Source organism: Numenius arquata, chromosome 7 (genome assembly GCF_964106895.1).
Source record: "Numenius arquata chromosome 7, bNumArq3.hap1.1, whole genome shotgun sequence".
NCBI lineage: Eukaryota > Metazoa > Chordata > Aves > Charadriiformes > Scolopacidae > Numenius > Numenius arquata.
Genome location: NC_133582.1, coordinates 37,405,939 through 37,422,461, shown reverse-complemented (window position 1 = coordinate 37,422,461; position 16,523 = coordinate 37,405,939). Strand labels below are relative to the sequence as shown.

The 16,523-nt window shown below is 45.7% G+C and overlaps 1 protein-coding gene across 1 annotated transcript in view; it reads left to right on the top strand.

The window, feature by feature from the left end:
• Window positions 1–4,637: 4,637 nt before the first annotated feature.
• AOAH (acyloxyacyl hydrolase) overlaps window positions 4,638–16,523 on the top strand; it is a 97,404-nt gene continuing 85,518 nt past the window's right edge. Inside the window, exons 1-2 of the mRNA XM_074150457.1 lie at window positions 4,638–4,762; window positions 5,181–5,335. Coding sequence (XP_074006558.1) covers window positions 4,638–4,762; window positions 5,181–5,335 — 280 coding nt within the window. The remainder of the gene's footprint in view (window positions 4,763–5,180; window positions 5,336–16,523) is intronic.

Here is a 16,523-nt window from a genome sequence, read left to right as displayed (position 1 = left end):
GTGTGCAGTGACTTGGACAGGATAGGACAGGTACGCTGCCAACTGATGGCCTTTCCTAAGATGACTGTTCCATATTTCAAGGGATTGTCTCCCCTTTTCAGCCAAGTGGTCCTTAGTCCTGACAGATGACATATCGATGCTTACATGTCCTGTTTTGGGGCTTCATGCAAGTATTTGCTTTTTTTTTTTCTTTTTGAAGGCTTTTTTTTTCAGTGTATTTGCTATATACATAAACAGATCTTTAGGGATCCATTATAGAAAGCAGTGTTGAGAATAACTCCAGCCTCGCATCTTATTTCACGTTTCTAGTGGTAATCACATGAAAGCGTCTCTTTTGGGGAAAGGGTGCGTCTTAAATTGTGTTTGAGCCCTTATTCAGAAAATCAGAAACCCCAACTCGGTTCCATAGCATTTTTACCAGGGGCAGCAACAGGGGAGGCTGAAACCTTACCTGTCGCCCAGCTTATTTGTCACCACTACACAAGCCAGTGTGCATTAGGTGTCAGGAACTAAACATGAGCCTGCAGTGCACGCTGGCAGCCCAGAAAGCCAACCGCATCCCGGGCTGCATCAAGAGAAGTGTGGCCAGCAGGTCCAGGGAGGTGATTCTACCCCTCTACTCTGCGCTCGTGAGACCCCACCTGGAGTACTGTGTCCAGCTTTGGTGTCCTCAGCACAGGAAGGACATGGACCTGTTGGAACGGGTCCAGAGGAGGCCACAAAGATGCTCAGAGGGCTGGAGCACCTCCCCTATGAAGACAGGCTGAGAGAGCTGGGGTTGTTCAGCCTGGAGAAGAGAAGGCTCCAGGGAGACCTTATAACAGCCTTCCAGTACCTGAAGGGGGCTACAGGAGAGATGGGGAGGGGCCCTTTGTCAGGGAGTGTAGCAGTAGGATGAGGGGTAATGGTTTTAAACTGAAAGAGAGGAGATTTAGAGTAGATACTAGAAAGAAATTCTTTGCTGTGAGGGTGGTGAGACACTGGAACAGGTTGCCCAGAGAAGCTGTGGCTGTCCCATCCCTGGAGGTGTTCAAGGCCAGGCTGGATGGGGCTTTGAGCAACCTGGTCTGGTGGGAGGTGTCCCTGCCCATGGCAGGGGGGTTGGAGCTCGATGATCTTTAAGGTCCCTTCCAACTCTAACCATTCTATGATTCTATGAAACGAAGGAGTGTTGTAGGTCCTTCAAACCCCAGCAACCACACTCCTCTGGAAGTCAGCCATGGGGACTGGATTTCTTTGCTAGCTGTGCACGTGCCCTGCCACCATCTGCTCTGCCTTGAATCTGCCTGGAAATTCAGGTTAGGTTTTGCTCGGCTTTGTTGTGCTTTGCTTCAAGTTTTTGGCAGCCACGCACATGTGCAGGTTTCTCTCAGCTCTGCCTGAATCGAGAGAGGCTGGAGGGTGCAGCTGGAGAGCTTGAGCTGGGGGTTACCAGGTGGGGCACATCATGGTCCCATAGACCCTGCAGCCCTCTCTGATGACCCCCAGCCAAAGCTCTCTCTTATGTGCATGTCCCCCATGCATCACACTTACTGCTGGCCTGTCTGTGGGAATAAGCTACCCGGCATTTAGCTCTGCAGACCCTTGTGTGCGTAAAACTCCTCCAGAAACCCCTCTATGATTCTATGTTTTTATGACGTAACGGTCTTGGCCATCAAGCAGGGTGAGAGGAGCAAGCTCCTCGGTGTGTTCAGGCATCCTGAGAGCGAATTGCAGAGAGCTGCAGGACTTTCCTTCAGGGCAGTGTTTTACTGAAACGCTACAGAGAAGGCAACGTATGTCCCTCCTTGTCTGTGTACTGAATGGGGGCAGCTGCAGGTTCCCCCCATTTCCTTGGCAGGAAACAGCAGTGTGTGTGTGGAGGTGTATATGATGTGTATGGACGTGTTTTTTTATTCATGTATTCATTATGACTAGTCCAAATTCAGCCTTGAAAAAATTCGGTTGACCTTACATCTTCTGTCTAACAGTCTCACCTGGGTGTCTGTGGGGCTGGGTCATTGCCAGAGCACTGACAGGTTCCTATCTGCAAGAGGTGGTGTACTCACCACACCTCTGACTCTGCACAGGCTTGCCCCTTCTTCAGAAGTGATGGATGGACACCTGTAGGGGGAAAAAAAATGTTGGTGGTGTTTTCAGTTCTATTTACGTGAATAAAATTAAAAAAATCAAGGGAGCTGAGGAGACAAAGATGCTTGCAAGCTGCAGGGGGACCCTACCAGACTTTTGCTGGGCGGGGGACATCCCAGGCATCACCCCTGTGTTCTGTTGCTTTGCAGAGGGCAGAGCTCTGGTCTTCTGCTGCCAGAGTCTTTATTTTTAGGTAGGCACCATCTCCCAAGTCACCCTTGTCCCAGGTCTGCTTCTCTGGCTTAGATGTTGTACACAAGCCTAATGGAAGCAGATATGATCCAGTCTCTTCCTTTGGGACAGATCTAATGTGGTTTTTACCTCCTATTAACATCATTCATGCACTTATTAAGAGACAACTTCATGCGCTCCTTCGCTGTTGTACCAAGACGGCTTTAGGTCTTACTGTCTTAGGGACTTGGAAGTAATATAAAAACCTACTTGGCGAGAGGCAGGGCTTCCTATCTGATTTGAGTGGGAAGGAGAAAGATTTAACACCAAGGGGGATGGGGAGGGGTGTGTGTCACCTTCCCAGCTGTCCTCTAAATCTACACATGCAAATCCCTCGTTTGCCTGACCAGACTGCATATTTTAAAAGCTTTGGGGTTTCCTTTAATTGGTTTAAGAGCTTGGCAAACGCATAAGGTATAGCAAAACCCAGCTCTGTGTTACACACCATTCTGGGTTATCTCACCACTCCTTCCACAGCCTGAAATGAAAGAAAATAAGACAGCCGATTATGGGGCTCGAGCTGTACGCTTTGCAGGTTTACATGCCTGGGAGCAGCTTGGGATCTATCTATATACTTTATAAGTGCTGTTGTTTAGATTTGTATTTTGCTATAGATATAAAGCGGAAACCATTCCAAAGACCTCTCTGCTAGGAAGATTTTTCTTGCCTATTATTAGAACTCTGCTTTTGCAGCAAGCGCTCATGAGCCAATATGCAGAGTTTTTAAAGGACTTCAAAGTGTCATTGGGAACCAAGTGATATGTATGTTAAAAAGGGTTTAATGGAGCTGCAGTCGCTGTAGCACAGTGTCTTTTTATAGCAAGTTTTTACAGCGTTAAGAAAAACATCCTGCACATTTCAGTAGGATTGGCATATGGATAAGGTACTTTGCACTATCATTTTTGTTTATCTGCTATTAAAAAAAAAAAAAGAAAACTAGCATTGCTAGCTATAGGGAGAATGATAAGCAGGAGCGGGTCTGCAAATCTCAGGCAACAGCTATTACCTCTATTTTGTGTTTATTTTTTTTTTCTTTTTTAGAAGAAAAATTCAGAAGCCAATGGCTTGGCTTAGAGAATGGAGATATGCAGTGATTTGTATTCACATTGAAGCTTTTAACTGTCTTTTTTTTTCTTCTTCTTTTTTTTTATTTCTTTTTATTTTTTTCCCCCAGAGCCACTGGATTATATTGTCATTATCGCAAGGCACATCCTGCTTATCAAAGTTGAGGCAAACTTTCTGGGGCTGACTTTAAAAATGCCATAGGTCAGGCTCCCACAGAAAAAGAAGTGGTTTGCAAAAAAAACCCACATTAAATACTAAGGCTGACCTGATCACTGTACAGTCATCTTGATCTGCAGGAATGTCTGAGGATTCGGCAGGCAATCACTGATTTTATTATATTCTCTATTTTTCCTTTTACAACACCATTTACGAGTCTCCTTTAATTATGCCCAGGAAGCATGTAGGAATGCCAAATGAGACAGGCTCCTCATTGCCCTTTAGCAACCCATGACGACACCCTGCCCACTTCTGAAAAAGCCAGGCAAGGAGTGGAAAGACGAGTCCTCGTGGCCCGCTGGAGGGGTAAGAGACTTGCCCAGGGTTATACAAAAAGGCAGAGGCGGGATGTAACTTTGGCCCTCCACTGCCTACATCGTATCTTTATAGCCATCCCTGCATCCACAGTGTCTGGGATTTAGCTGTTTGGGCTTGTTCCACCTCTGAAGCAATGTCATTTAAATAGGTTTTACTCTCTGCTTTTGCTTCAGGCTGGGGAATGACGGGTTTCTGCCTTATGCGAGAGAGCTGGAAAAAAAAGAGGCAGGGAAACCTTTAGTCGTCATGACTGCCAAAGCAGTAAAAGCTCAGGATTTTTCAAGCCTTACAGGCAGCTGGAGGCTGCAAACGGACGCACTCAGAGCTGATGAGAAGAGGGGTTCAGCTCCGGCTCCTGCCCTTATGCCAGCAGCTGCCTCCCATCCCCCTGGCTCAACTCTGGCAAAATCCTGGCGTGGGAACCCTGTCTCTCCCACCCCCTGCAGCTCTGGCCCGAGTGGCCTCTTTCTTTTATTTTTCATGCCCCATGCTCCCGAACGGAAACCCTGGTCAAAAATCTTACAGAAGCAGCCGGAGATAGATTTGGTTTTTTTTTCTTGTCTGCAGAGGAGGGCAGCGGAGCGATGGGGCGGGGAGGAAGGGTTTGTAGGGTTGGGTTTAGGTTTTTTTTTTGTTTTTGCAAGACTAGTTGTTCAGGGGAGTGTCTTGCGTTATTAATGCTGAGTGGCTCCAGCAACTACTGTGGTTTAAGGTCGTTAGTCATCCGCTGCTACAGCAGGAGACAGGGGAACGCCGAGCCAGAGCTGTTCATGCAACCCTCGTGGTCCTCCCAGGCCAGCAGGTTGGGAAGAGCCGCAAATGGGGCAGCGGGGGCGCGTGGGGGTGCAGAGAGCAACCTGGGGCCGTGAGGATGTCTTCCCAGCCCAGTCATGGGGTAGCCACATATATGGGACTCACTGGGTTGTGGTGGGTGGCTGCAGATTCGCCCCGAATGGGGTTGTGGGGTGTGAAAAGGGCAGGGGCTGGGAGAGCTCCTGCGATGCACAAGTGAGATCCTCTGTGCACCCCTTGAGAGGGCAGACGTGTGTCCCCACCTGGGGAGCAGCCCCTGCATCACATATAGCTACACAGGCACACCAGCCTCCTTTCTCCTCAAGCTGCTACTGAGACAAGGATGCGGGATGTTCCTTGAGCATTAAGGGGATACAGGTTCATGTGCGTCCTTCCCACCTGATTTCTTCCTTTCTTTCCTTCCTTAGGATGAGGAGGTCTAGGCAAACGTTCCTTAATTTATTCTGCATCCTCTGGCTCCCACTTCTGCTGAAGGCTGCCTCTTCCTCCCCTCTCCCCCCTGGAAACGACCCACCGTCCCCCGAGCTCCCCTCTGGGCTGTACAAAGGACACACCTGCGTTGGTATGTATTCAGGTTTTGTTTGTCTGCTCGTTTGCTACTCCACCAGTGAGCTGAGAATTGCTGTGCCCATCATAAATCACTCCTTTATCTATTTCAACAGCTGGAGTGCAAAATACTCGTAGTCTTTGGTGAAATAATCGCAGAAGATATTGCAAGGCCAGCCATGGGGTCTGGAGTTATTTTATGATTTTGTTTTTGAGAGGCTGCTTCCCAAAGTTCATGTTTTTGCTCTGCGGGGAATGGCGTCTAGAAAGCTGGCTTTAACACCCGTAGGTACTGGGATCCTAGTATTTGTTGGGGTTTGTGGTGTGCTTTGCTTAACTGCAGGAAAAACACAATTTCCTTCAGATTCCTCCGGGGCCTGCTCATTGATTTCATTGTCTGGCAAAATATTCTTTAGAATAGTTGGGCCAGAGAGCCCTGTGGGCTGGATGGTCATCTCTGGATAGCCAAGTCACGAGGGCTGTTTCGTCACATTTCCTTCCCTTTCCATGAACACGCATGTCTCTGTGTCCCCTACTGAAGTCGGGCAAGCGGGCTTTGGGAACCTCCCTCTCCTGTGACTTTGGTAACCGTGGTGATCTCTGCAGTACCTATAGCTGGAGGGTCTCCTTTAGCCTCAGTTGACTCAATGATTCCCAAAGCAAGACCAGTAACACCAAAGTCAGCATGAGCTGAGGGTACCTCAGCACCAGAAATGCCCTTGGCGTGGGACTCTGTGTACCCAGAGGGATGCGGTAGCTTGTATTTTTTATGTGAGCAAATATTAAATGAGGGATATCTTATGTATTATCATCAAGCACTTTATTTTGTCTTCGTTTAGCTTTTCAGGGCACTTTTGTGCTGTAAATATAAACTCTGTCATAGTTCTCTGTCTCTCAGACCGAAATATTTCCTTTCAGCCCAAAATGATTTTCATTGTGGCTCAAAGAACACAATCAGAAATAATACTCCTAAGCTTGATAAGAACAGGCTGTTTTGCCTCATTTCTGAGCTGCCTCTGCAGATTTCGGCACCGGGGAGGCAGGGTGAAGCGAAAGCGAAGCGGGGGCAGCGAGGCTCGTGCAGACCTTGCCAGGGCTCAGCCACCAGCTGGAAAATGAGAGCGAGGTGGTGAAAAGCAGAAATGGCTGTCAGGGACTGGCCTTGTTCGGGCCAGCAGCCACACACGCAGTGACCGAGCAGCTGCCAGAGCGAGACGGAAGTTGATGGTGGTTTTTTTAATGACGAGATCTTTAGGCAGCTACAGTTTTGACGGCACAGGAAAGGTGGTGGGTGTGCCCGCCTGTAAGATTTTTACACCAGTAAAAAGGTGTGAGCATTGTCTGCCCTTTTCATCCTATTGACACAGCAAGGCTCTAAATACCTACAGTGACTGCACATTGAATTGAGGTTGTCTTGCATAAGCTCGACTGTGCTTTTTTTTCCCTCCCAAAGGGAGGAAAGCTGCACCAGCCCCATTTCTGGGACCACTGAGCACCTCCCCAGTGTCTTTGTTCAGCGGGAGGACACCAAAAAACCTGCCTGCCACGCCAGTTACTGTCTCTGAGCTTCAGCTCCGAGTGCTCACATGAGCTCGACTCAGGACCAAAGCAGAGAGTCCACACCTCAGCAAACCACAAGCTAAAAATGAAGGGTGCAGAGTGTTAAAACTGCACGAGGAGGGCTGGTGGCAGCACGCAGGCAGGCTGCTGCCTGCTAGCCCAGATGGCTGCCTCTGGGGTTTCACTGATTAGCCGCTCTTGCGACTAACTCTTGAAAACACTGACAAGCCATCTGTGTCTCTTCCTTTTCCCCAAGCGGGAAAGGGAAAGCATGGAGGAGCTGGTGGTTCTGCTTGCCGTGGCATGGAGCAGGGGTAACATTAGCTCTTGCGGCTGATCTGGTGACTAGCCCTCTTAGGAGCAGAAATTAAGCCGAGATCAGCTTCATCCGTAGGAGGAAGAGTGTGATTTCCTTTCAACAGCTTGAGCCCAGACCCCGCTAGCTCAGTTTGCTATATGGGAAGGCACTGGGAGAGAGCCTCGGGAACTTCCTCCGTGTCTTCTTGGCCTTATAGATCAAGGCAGCATTCTTAATGTGAGAAAGGCCTGCTGCCAAATGTATAGGAGATTTTCTTGGAGAAGTGGGCTTTTCCATGCAAGATAAATATGTGGTCAGATGTCTAATCTTTCAAAGTTATTTGCCTCTCTTTTCTGAGGGAAATGAGGTGGCTGCACATTGAATGGTCATTTCTGATCACCCCTGTGCATGTACCGCCTGCATGACTGAGATTGTGAAGTTAGTAGCCAATGCCAGTCAGAAAATGGATGTTCTTTCAGTAAAAAAAACAAGAAAATATTTTCCATTAAGCTTTTCCACCGAAAGCATTGCACTTCTTGAAGAAATATGTATAAAACTATATGACAGGAGAGCGAAATGCAGCTCTGGTACCTCCGCTGAATGCAATGCAACTTGGTTGCTTCCTTCTTCTGTTCTTCTGCGCTTCCTGGGTAGGCACCACCTCCCCCAGTATATTCTGGTTGTACTGGGAAAGCGGCTGGATGCTTCAAGGGACTGCCATGCCCTTAACATATCCTGGGTTGGTATCTATATGGTGATATGGGATAGGGCTGGAGGAGGATTTCTGATCTCAGGTTGTTACTTGTCTGAAAAAAGAAGATGACTCTTTAATGGCAAACTTAATTGTGTTAGAAAACATTTAGACAGAAGTTTTAATCAGCCTCGGTAACTATAGAAGAAGTCACATCATTTTTGCTGCATTTTCTTGAAAAATTTGGCTGCTTCATTCAGAGAAAGTCTTTTCATAATTGACTTGGTGTAAAAATAAAGCATCTGGAAAGTGTTACCACCTAAAAAGGGATGAAATACTGTTGTCTTTTATAATTAAGGAAAAGAGGGGGAAAGGACCTGATGATAATCTATGCAATTCTAACCATCTCCAACCTGTTCTTAAATAGATACATGGTCTTTTTTTGGCCCTGTCACTAAAAGAGTTTTCCCAACACCTGACAGTCTCTTTGCTCCATCAGTGTTTCCTGTGTCCCCAGGCTGGAAAAATTCCCCTTTTTCTGCATACCATGAAATTAGCTCAGGCCCTTCCTCTGGGCCTCTTGCACACTTTGCATATATTCTTCTGCTTTTTCCTTATGGTAGCTAAAGGGCTTTAGGATGTTTTCCTGCATGCAAAGGCCCGTGAAACTGTTTCTCCTCCTGTAAAGGCGGTGAGGTTTTGCTCAGTGCACTGGTTTGGGAGCTGGATGCTGGGTCTGGGTTTCATTTCTGGCTTTGTTGCTGACTGGCAGTATGGCTTAAGGGCTTTTTTCAGGATGACACCTAGAAACCCTTTTGCTAGGTGCAGCCTGACAGTTTCAGTGGAGCATCCTGAGAACAAGATGCTGTGTATATTTCTCTTAAAAATTAAAGTATGAACGAGCCCTTCAGATACTCAGGTCTTTGACTTTCCCCATCTGTTAAATGAGGAAAATACAGGACAAGCAAAGTTTTAGTTAAGCTAAAGTTAAGGTGCCCAAAGACAGTACAGTAACACTGGTAACTTGGCACTGGTGTTAATGTTTCATCATATCTAAGATCATGTTCTTTATTTTTCTACTATTTCTGATTCATTTTTAAAGCTTTTATACCACACCTCCCACCACCCCGAATTATGACAGAGCCCTTAAAGGGTCTTTGCAAATTTTCCTGTTCTCTAGCAAAGGTGACTTCATCCAGAAGTATCTGAAACAACCTCAGGAAAGGCAGAAGCTGCCCTGGAGGATGCAGAAAGCAGGGGAGACACTGAAAGCCAGGAGGGAACTGCTGTATTCATCTCTCTTCAACATGGTGAAGAAAGGAAATTTGAGGAATTGACTGCAGATCAGTCAGTTGCACATCATTTTGTAGAAAAATCCTGCAATAGTTAATGAAACTTTATAAGAGCACCTTTCAAAAGTATATATGAGTAAGAGCCTCACTGGATTTATCAAGGAGAAACAGTGTCAGATCAATCTAGTTTTCTTTGCTGATGGGATAATGGCATGTAGACACAGAAGAAGTAGTAGATGTTACAGCTTGACTTTAATAAGGCTTTTGGCACCACCTCAGCACTAATGTAATGGCTGAGAGATATGTGACATTGATTAAGCTTCTACAGGGCAGGGCAAAACTGGTGGGTGGCCTTGTTCAGAGGATAATTACGAGTGGCTCACTCCCTAGGCAGAAGGATGTACAAAATGAGGTCTTTCTTGGACCTGTGTTTTGAACATAATATCATTCCATATATTTATTAGCCAGGATAATGAAATAGTGTGCTATTAGATTAGCAGCTCATATCATAGAATCATAGAATCGTTAGAGTTGGAAGGGACCTTAAAGTTCATCGAGTTCCAACCCCCCTGCCATGGGCAGGGACACCTCCACTAGACCAGGTTGCTCAAAGCCCCGTCCAGCCTGGCCTTGAACCCCTCCAGGGATGGGGCAGCCACAGCTTCTCTGGGCAGCTCATACAAAGCTGAAAAGGTTTGCAAGAACAGTGGAGAGTAGGATTAAATTCAAAACCATCTTGAAAATTTGGAGTACTTGCCCCCAGAAAAGATAATTTCAATATGGGTATGTTGAAGGCACGTCAGCAGAAATAGCCAATGACCCGCGTAGCAGATGAGGAATGACCAGCTGCGTAGCATCCCTGGGGAAGATCATCTGGGCTTGTAGCGGCACAATGATGGTGTGCTGTCACGAAGAACGCACATACTGCATACACCGAGATGTGAACAGAAGTTAGCTTACAAGACATGTGAAGTAACCCGCTACCTTTCTCAGCATTGGCAAAACCTCAGAGGAATTTCTGCCTTCCCTTTTGGGGCTGTGCATCAAGAATGATGGAGAGTGACAGGAGGCTTTGGAGAAAAACAAACATAAGCTATAAAGAGAGGCTGAATAAATTAGAGTTAATTAGTCTAGAGAAGAAAAACTTGAGAAGAGACATGATATCTGTCCTCAAAAACATTAAAGTGGTGAGCCGTTCTCCAGGTTCATAAGAGCTATGGCAAGAAATAACAGAAATGGATACCAGTAGGGACATTCAGGTTAAGAAGAAAATTTTCTAATGGTAGCGTTAAGTGAGCACTGTCATCAGTTCCTGAGAAGGCCGTAGAAGACCTTATTAGAGATCTTAACAGATCTGTGTCTACTCTGTCCCTTCGGCACAGCATAGGTGCCATGGATCAGCTGCTAGGCCAGAGGCTTGGGTAAGATGACTTCTCCCAGGCCAGCTTTTCGAGGGTTCTATGCTGTGACCGTGAGAACTGTTTGCAAACAGCAGGGATTATTTATTTTCTCCCAGCAGCAGGCTGCCCTGCTCTTTTGGCGATTAACTTTGGCTGCCCTTTTGGAAATGAGGCGATTAGTCAGGGGGCGCTCAATACAGATGGACAGCAGCACTTTCCATCTTCCTTTCTAGCGAGTGGAGATCCTGTGGGTCAGCAGCCAGGGAAGAAAATTTCCCCATCTTTGTCCTCAGTACAATGCCATTCTCAGCAACCTTTGCGGGTCACCTCTTCCATTCACCCATGAGCACATTGTTCCTAGCGTATGAAGAAGCGTGGTTTTGAAACGTATTTTCAGCTCTGATTACGTTAAAGAACGGGAGTTTCTGAGCTTCCCAGCAGCCTAAAACGCCGATCTCTACCTGTGTTGATTTGTGTGATAGTCAACTTCCCTGACAGTTTGCCTCCGTTTAGCTGTGCGCGAGTGCAGAGATGAAATATGCCCTGCGGAGTGGCAGCAGGACCGGTGGCGTTTGGAGTTCCCAATAACTTCACACAATGGAACATGCCAAATGGGGCTGGAGGCTTTTAATAACTGCACTCAGACAAAGTGGCTGTGCACATATTGTCTGGGGAGGCACCATGACAGAAGATATAATTTACAGCTCAATGAGTTCTGTAAAAAGGCCATGCCCAATATCAATGTGTTTTACTCTGAAAGGCTGGGATCAACTTTGATTACAGCTAAACCAGTGCCAAGCCACAGCACCTTCTGTTCACTTCACCGACGTTGCTCAGTTTACTCAGTGGCAAAATTTGGCCTGATGATCAGTAGTAAAGACCAAATTTGACCGTAACGTTTTTTCCTACGATTATACTTTGGAGAGAAAAACCACAGGCATGTGACTACAGAGAGACCTAGATAGATTGGATCATTGGGCCAAAATCAATGGCATGAGTTTCAACAAGGGCAAGTGCCAGGTTCTGCACTTGGGCCACAACAACCCCGTGCATTGCTACAGGCTTGGGGAAGTGTGGCTGGAAAGCTGCCTGGAAGAAAGAGACCTGGGGGTTCTAATTGACAAGCAGCTGAATATGAGCCGGCAGTGTGCCCAGGTGGCCAAGAAAGCCAACGGCATCCTGGCTTGTATTAGAAACAGCGTGACCAGCAGAAGTAGGGAGGTGATTGTGCCCCTGTACTCAGCACTGGTGAGGACACACCTGGAGTGTTGTGTCCAGTTTTGGGCACCTCAATACAAGAGAGATATCGAGGTGCTGGAGCGGGTGCAGAGGAGGGCAACGAAGCTGGGGAAGGGCCTGGAAAACAAATCCTATGAAGAGCGGTTGAAGGAGCTGGGACTGTTTAGTCTGAGGAAGAGGAGGCTGAGGGGAGACCTCATCACTCTCTACAACTACTTGAAAGGACATTGTAGAGAGGTTGGTGCTGGTCTCTTCGCACAGGTAATTAATGACAGAACGAGAGGGAATGGCTTCAAGCTCCAACAGGGTAGGTTTAGACTGAACATTAGGAAAGAATTTTTCACAGAAAGAGTCGTCGGGCATTGGAACAGGCTGCCCAGGGAGGGGGTTGAGTCACCATCCCTGGATGTGTTTAAGAGCCGTTTAGATGTGGTGTTGGGGCATATGGTATAGGGGAGGACTTTGTAGTGTAGGGTAGATGGTTGGACTCGATGATCCCAAGGGTCTCTTCCAACCTGGATGATTGTATGATTCTATGATTCTACGACTAGTGCAGGAGAGATACTAAAGCAATTCTTAAAACGAGAATATCTTCTACAGGGACTCATATTTTTCAACAACTGATGGTAAAATTTTCATTTTCAAGATCGCCTCAAGTCTTACTGAAAGTTTGTGGCTCCAAAATGCAAATATATATGCTGATCACAATAAAAAGGTATGCTTAGCATACCTACAAATATACAGGTATGTGTGTTAAACACACACTCGTCTATATTTGTATGTGCATTTGTGTACGTGGGTAGTCTTGGACGTTTTACATTACTGATGCTTGCTGGTAGTTTCCTTCCACAATCTTACTTGTTTAGTATTAATTGTCTGTTTGGTTGCTGATTGCCTTAACGTGTGTGCCTCCCACTCTAAACCTGCTCATGTTTAAGGCAATCGCTTTGAATGGTTTTAGGAACTATGTACCTGAAACAGGTTTAGTGCATTCAGAATTTTAAAATAGTCAAACCTTTGTGACAAGGATGAAGTTACCCAGTTGCATTAACTCATCCTGCCACCATTCAGGCTTCAGTAAATTTTTAATATCCTTTCCTGATTTGGAAAAGAAAAATATGTTAATGGTACACGTACACACATGTTTTTTCTATTAATTAATGCAGAAAGCATTTCCATTGGAAATGCCTGGGGTTATAGGTTTTGTTAAATAGGGTTCTTTAAAGTGTGATGTAGAAAACACTAGGGATAGATTTGGCTGGCAGGTACGGATACTAGAGTCTTCCACTAGATGGAAACTGAATTTTCTGTACCGGTATAACTCTACCAGAGTCCTCATCGGGTGTCTTAAGGAAAAAAATAATGAACAAATACAGCTCTGAAGTTAGGGGTCTGAAGTGTCTCACTGCTATTTTGTGGACTGCAGAGGCATGAGCAACAAAAATGATAACTGTTATTCCAGGGTTTTCTGTTTTCGTAGCAGAGCTACAATGCGCTCAAAGTACTGCTGTACTGATAATATTTTAAAAATTTCTTTAGCCAATGTACTCCATGGAATTTTATGCCCAGTCACAGGTTTGATAATAATGTACCATTTAGCATTTCCAAGATATTTTCGGACAATTAGCAGATTGAGGGAGAAAAGGTCTTGTATATACCAACATATTTGAATATGGATACTTATTATATTCCATCACTTCAGTATCTCCATGAAATACATTAACACTGTAAAGGGAACAGGAAGCAAAGTCTGAGTAAAAAGACTTTAACACCCAGATCCCTTTCTAAATTAGCTTTCAAAGCAACAGATCCTCTGGCTGCATATGGAAAATAACTACCATAACTTTGCATATACAAATATATCATTTGAGCTGAGTATTTCCATGCTGGAATGAAATCTTGAGGTTATAAAGGGCTGCTCTTTAAAAGTATCAGCTTGGTGCTGAGCAGCAGTGAAAGAAGGCAAAATGAGTATTGAGAAGGAATATATAGTGAAAAAGAATACATTCCTATACTGTAACATGGTATATGCATGGTCTGAGGAGAAGAAGAATACCCTGCATGTCCCCATTTCAGAGGAGAAAACCTTGTTTCTTCTTAATTCCCCATATTTCAAACCCGTATTTCAAACCAGATCCCCCCCTTATTTCAAACAGGAATGTCTTGTTCCAGGTTGAACCGGATTAGACAAAGTTGGAAAAAAAGAGGTGTTTTTACTCCAAATCAACAACATCTGCTCGAGAAGTTGCAGTATCCTCTGGTACACTTTGTAGACAGTCTCTGGGGACTCCTCACCTTTCAGAGATTTAAGAGATGCACTGCAGCCTAATACTGTCTAAATGTAAGAAGCAAAGACTGTGTTTTAGGAAAACCTTCATCTTCTGTATGGAAGCAGGAACGCGGTAGATGGGTCCATTTTTACAGGGTCTTTCCTGCTGCAGGCAGATATTTGAGGTGGAGGTTTGCCACTTCGCCAAGTGAGGCTCCAGCTCCTGTCCCACCGGGAGCGAGCAGGGGGAACGCAGCCCGGCCGGCAGGGTTTGCAGAGGAGCTATTTGTGTCCAAGGCCACCTTCTTGGAGGGCTTATTTCCTCCTCGCGCTTCAGGGGGTATGTTTAATTTATGGCTGGGAAACAGCGATATGGCTGGAGGAGGGAGAAAGTTCTCCAGCACCCAAGAATGTGAGCAGAGGATGCGCCAGGTGCCAGAAATCCCGCTTGTCAGAGTTTTACTCAGACAAATATATCTACAGATCTGAAATGTAGAGAGGCAGGTTTCACTATCCAGACACTTCTTGACATCCCTAGGTATAATTCTAATTATAGAGCCTTTCAAACGTGTGCGGCAGAAGTGGATTAAGTTAAATAGTCTGCTCAAACTGCCAGAGGCTTCATGGCTAAGAAATTAATTTCTCTAGCTCTGATTTTATTATTGGGGTACGATTTTTTTTTTTTCTGAGCTTATTGGAAATGTCATTTTATTATTACACGTTTTTTTCAAATACACCGAGAGAAGTACTTCCTGACGTGTGAGTTTTCAGATTACTGCTGCTGAGCAAAATGGTTATGGTTTTCTCTTATCTCTTCAGAAATTAATAGCAGATGGGACAAACTATCGCTAAAAGAGACAGGCATTTTATTAATACCAGAGTCTGGTTTCTAATGGCTGGTAGGCATTATAATACCAATGGATTTCTTCCAGAGGAAACATCCTTCAGCCTGTCAAGGCACCGAAACCTGTTATTGAAAGGTGACAGTAGAGTCAATTTCTTGAAACTTGTTTCTAAAGAAAATCATGCGCAACTATGAAAAAGTTAGAGCTTTTTTAACCTTTAATTATGTAGAGAGAAGCCTCTCTCCATTGCCTTATATGTGCCCAGCTCAGGATGAGAAATAAATTGCATCTAAATATCGACTAGATTAAAAGCAAGCAATAGTTGCTAATGACTGTCCAGATCTGGAAGTGCTTTTCTACTGATGCCAGAGTATCAAAAAGTTTATATTCTCACACACATCATAAGTAATTAAAGCAATATTAATTACTGTCAAAGACAGCTAATTTCCCCCTGTCCTTTCTAGCTAAATAATTATTTTCCATTTTTAGCCAGCAGAATTAAGATCCATTAAAAGCTAGGATAACTGGCTAGCATTTCTGATGATGCAGCACTGAGGAGAAGGACTTGGGGGCGTTGGTGGATGAGAAGATCAACATCACCTGGCAGTGTGCACTGGCATCCCAGAAAGCCAACAGCATCCTGGGCTGCATCAAGAGAAGTGTGGCCAGCAGGTCCAGGGAGGTGATTCTCCCCTCAGCTCTGCGCTCGTGTGACCCCACCTGGAGTACTGCGTCCAGCCCTGGAGTCCTCAACACAGGAAGGACATGGACCTGTTGGAATGGGTCCAGAGAAGGGCCACGAAGATGATCAGAGGGCTGGAGCACCTCCCCTATGAGGACAGGCTGAGAGAGTTGGGGTTGTTCAGCCTGGAGAAGAGAAGGCTCTGGGGAGACCTTATAATGGCCTTCCAGTACCTGAAGGGGGCTACAGGAGAGATGGGGAGGGACTCTTTATGGGGGATTGGAGCCATAGGACGAGGGGTAACAGTTGTAAACTGAAAGAGGGGAGATTCAGAGTAGATACTAGAAAGAAATTCTTTCTTGTGAGGGTGGTGAGACACTGGAACAGCTTGTCAGGAAAAGTTGTGACTGTCCCATCCCTGGAGGTGTTCAAGGCCAGGCTGGATGGGGCTTTGAGCAACCTGGTCTGGTGGGACGTGTCTGGGCCCATGGCAGGGGGGGTTGGAACTTGATGATCTTTAAGGTCCCTTCCAACTCTAACCATTCTATGAATCTATGATATTTGGTGTGCAGGGAGATTTCTGTTGATTTTGTTAGGGGGTAGTGGTTTCCTGTGCTGCAGCCAACAGTGAATTCTTTTTCTGCCACTAAATCCAGAGAAAGATGATATATATGTTCAAAAAGAGAGCAGGTTTGTAGGCGTCAGGACAGTCTGAGTTATCTTTAATTTATAGAGGCTAACCTCTTCAGGTTTTACCTATAGCCCAACACAGGAGATAGGTTCTCCTGGAGGATAAACCTGAATTACTTGGGGGAGCATATTTTTATCCAAAAAAATGGGGACCATGGGTGGGTTAGACTCCCTGGGCTACAGTGAGTTTCCTTAGACATTTCTCCTCCCTCCTCCCGGGGTTCCACCCTTTTCCTGA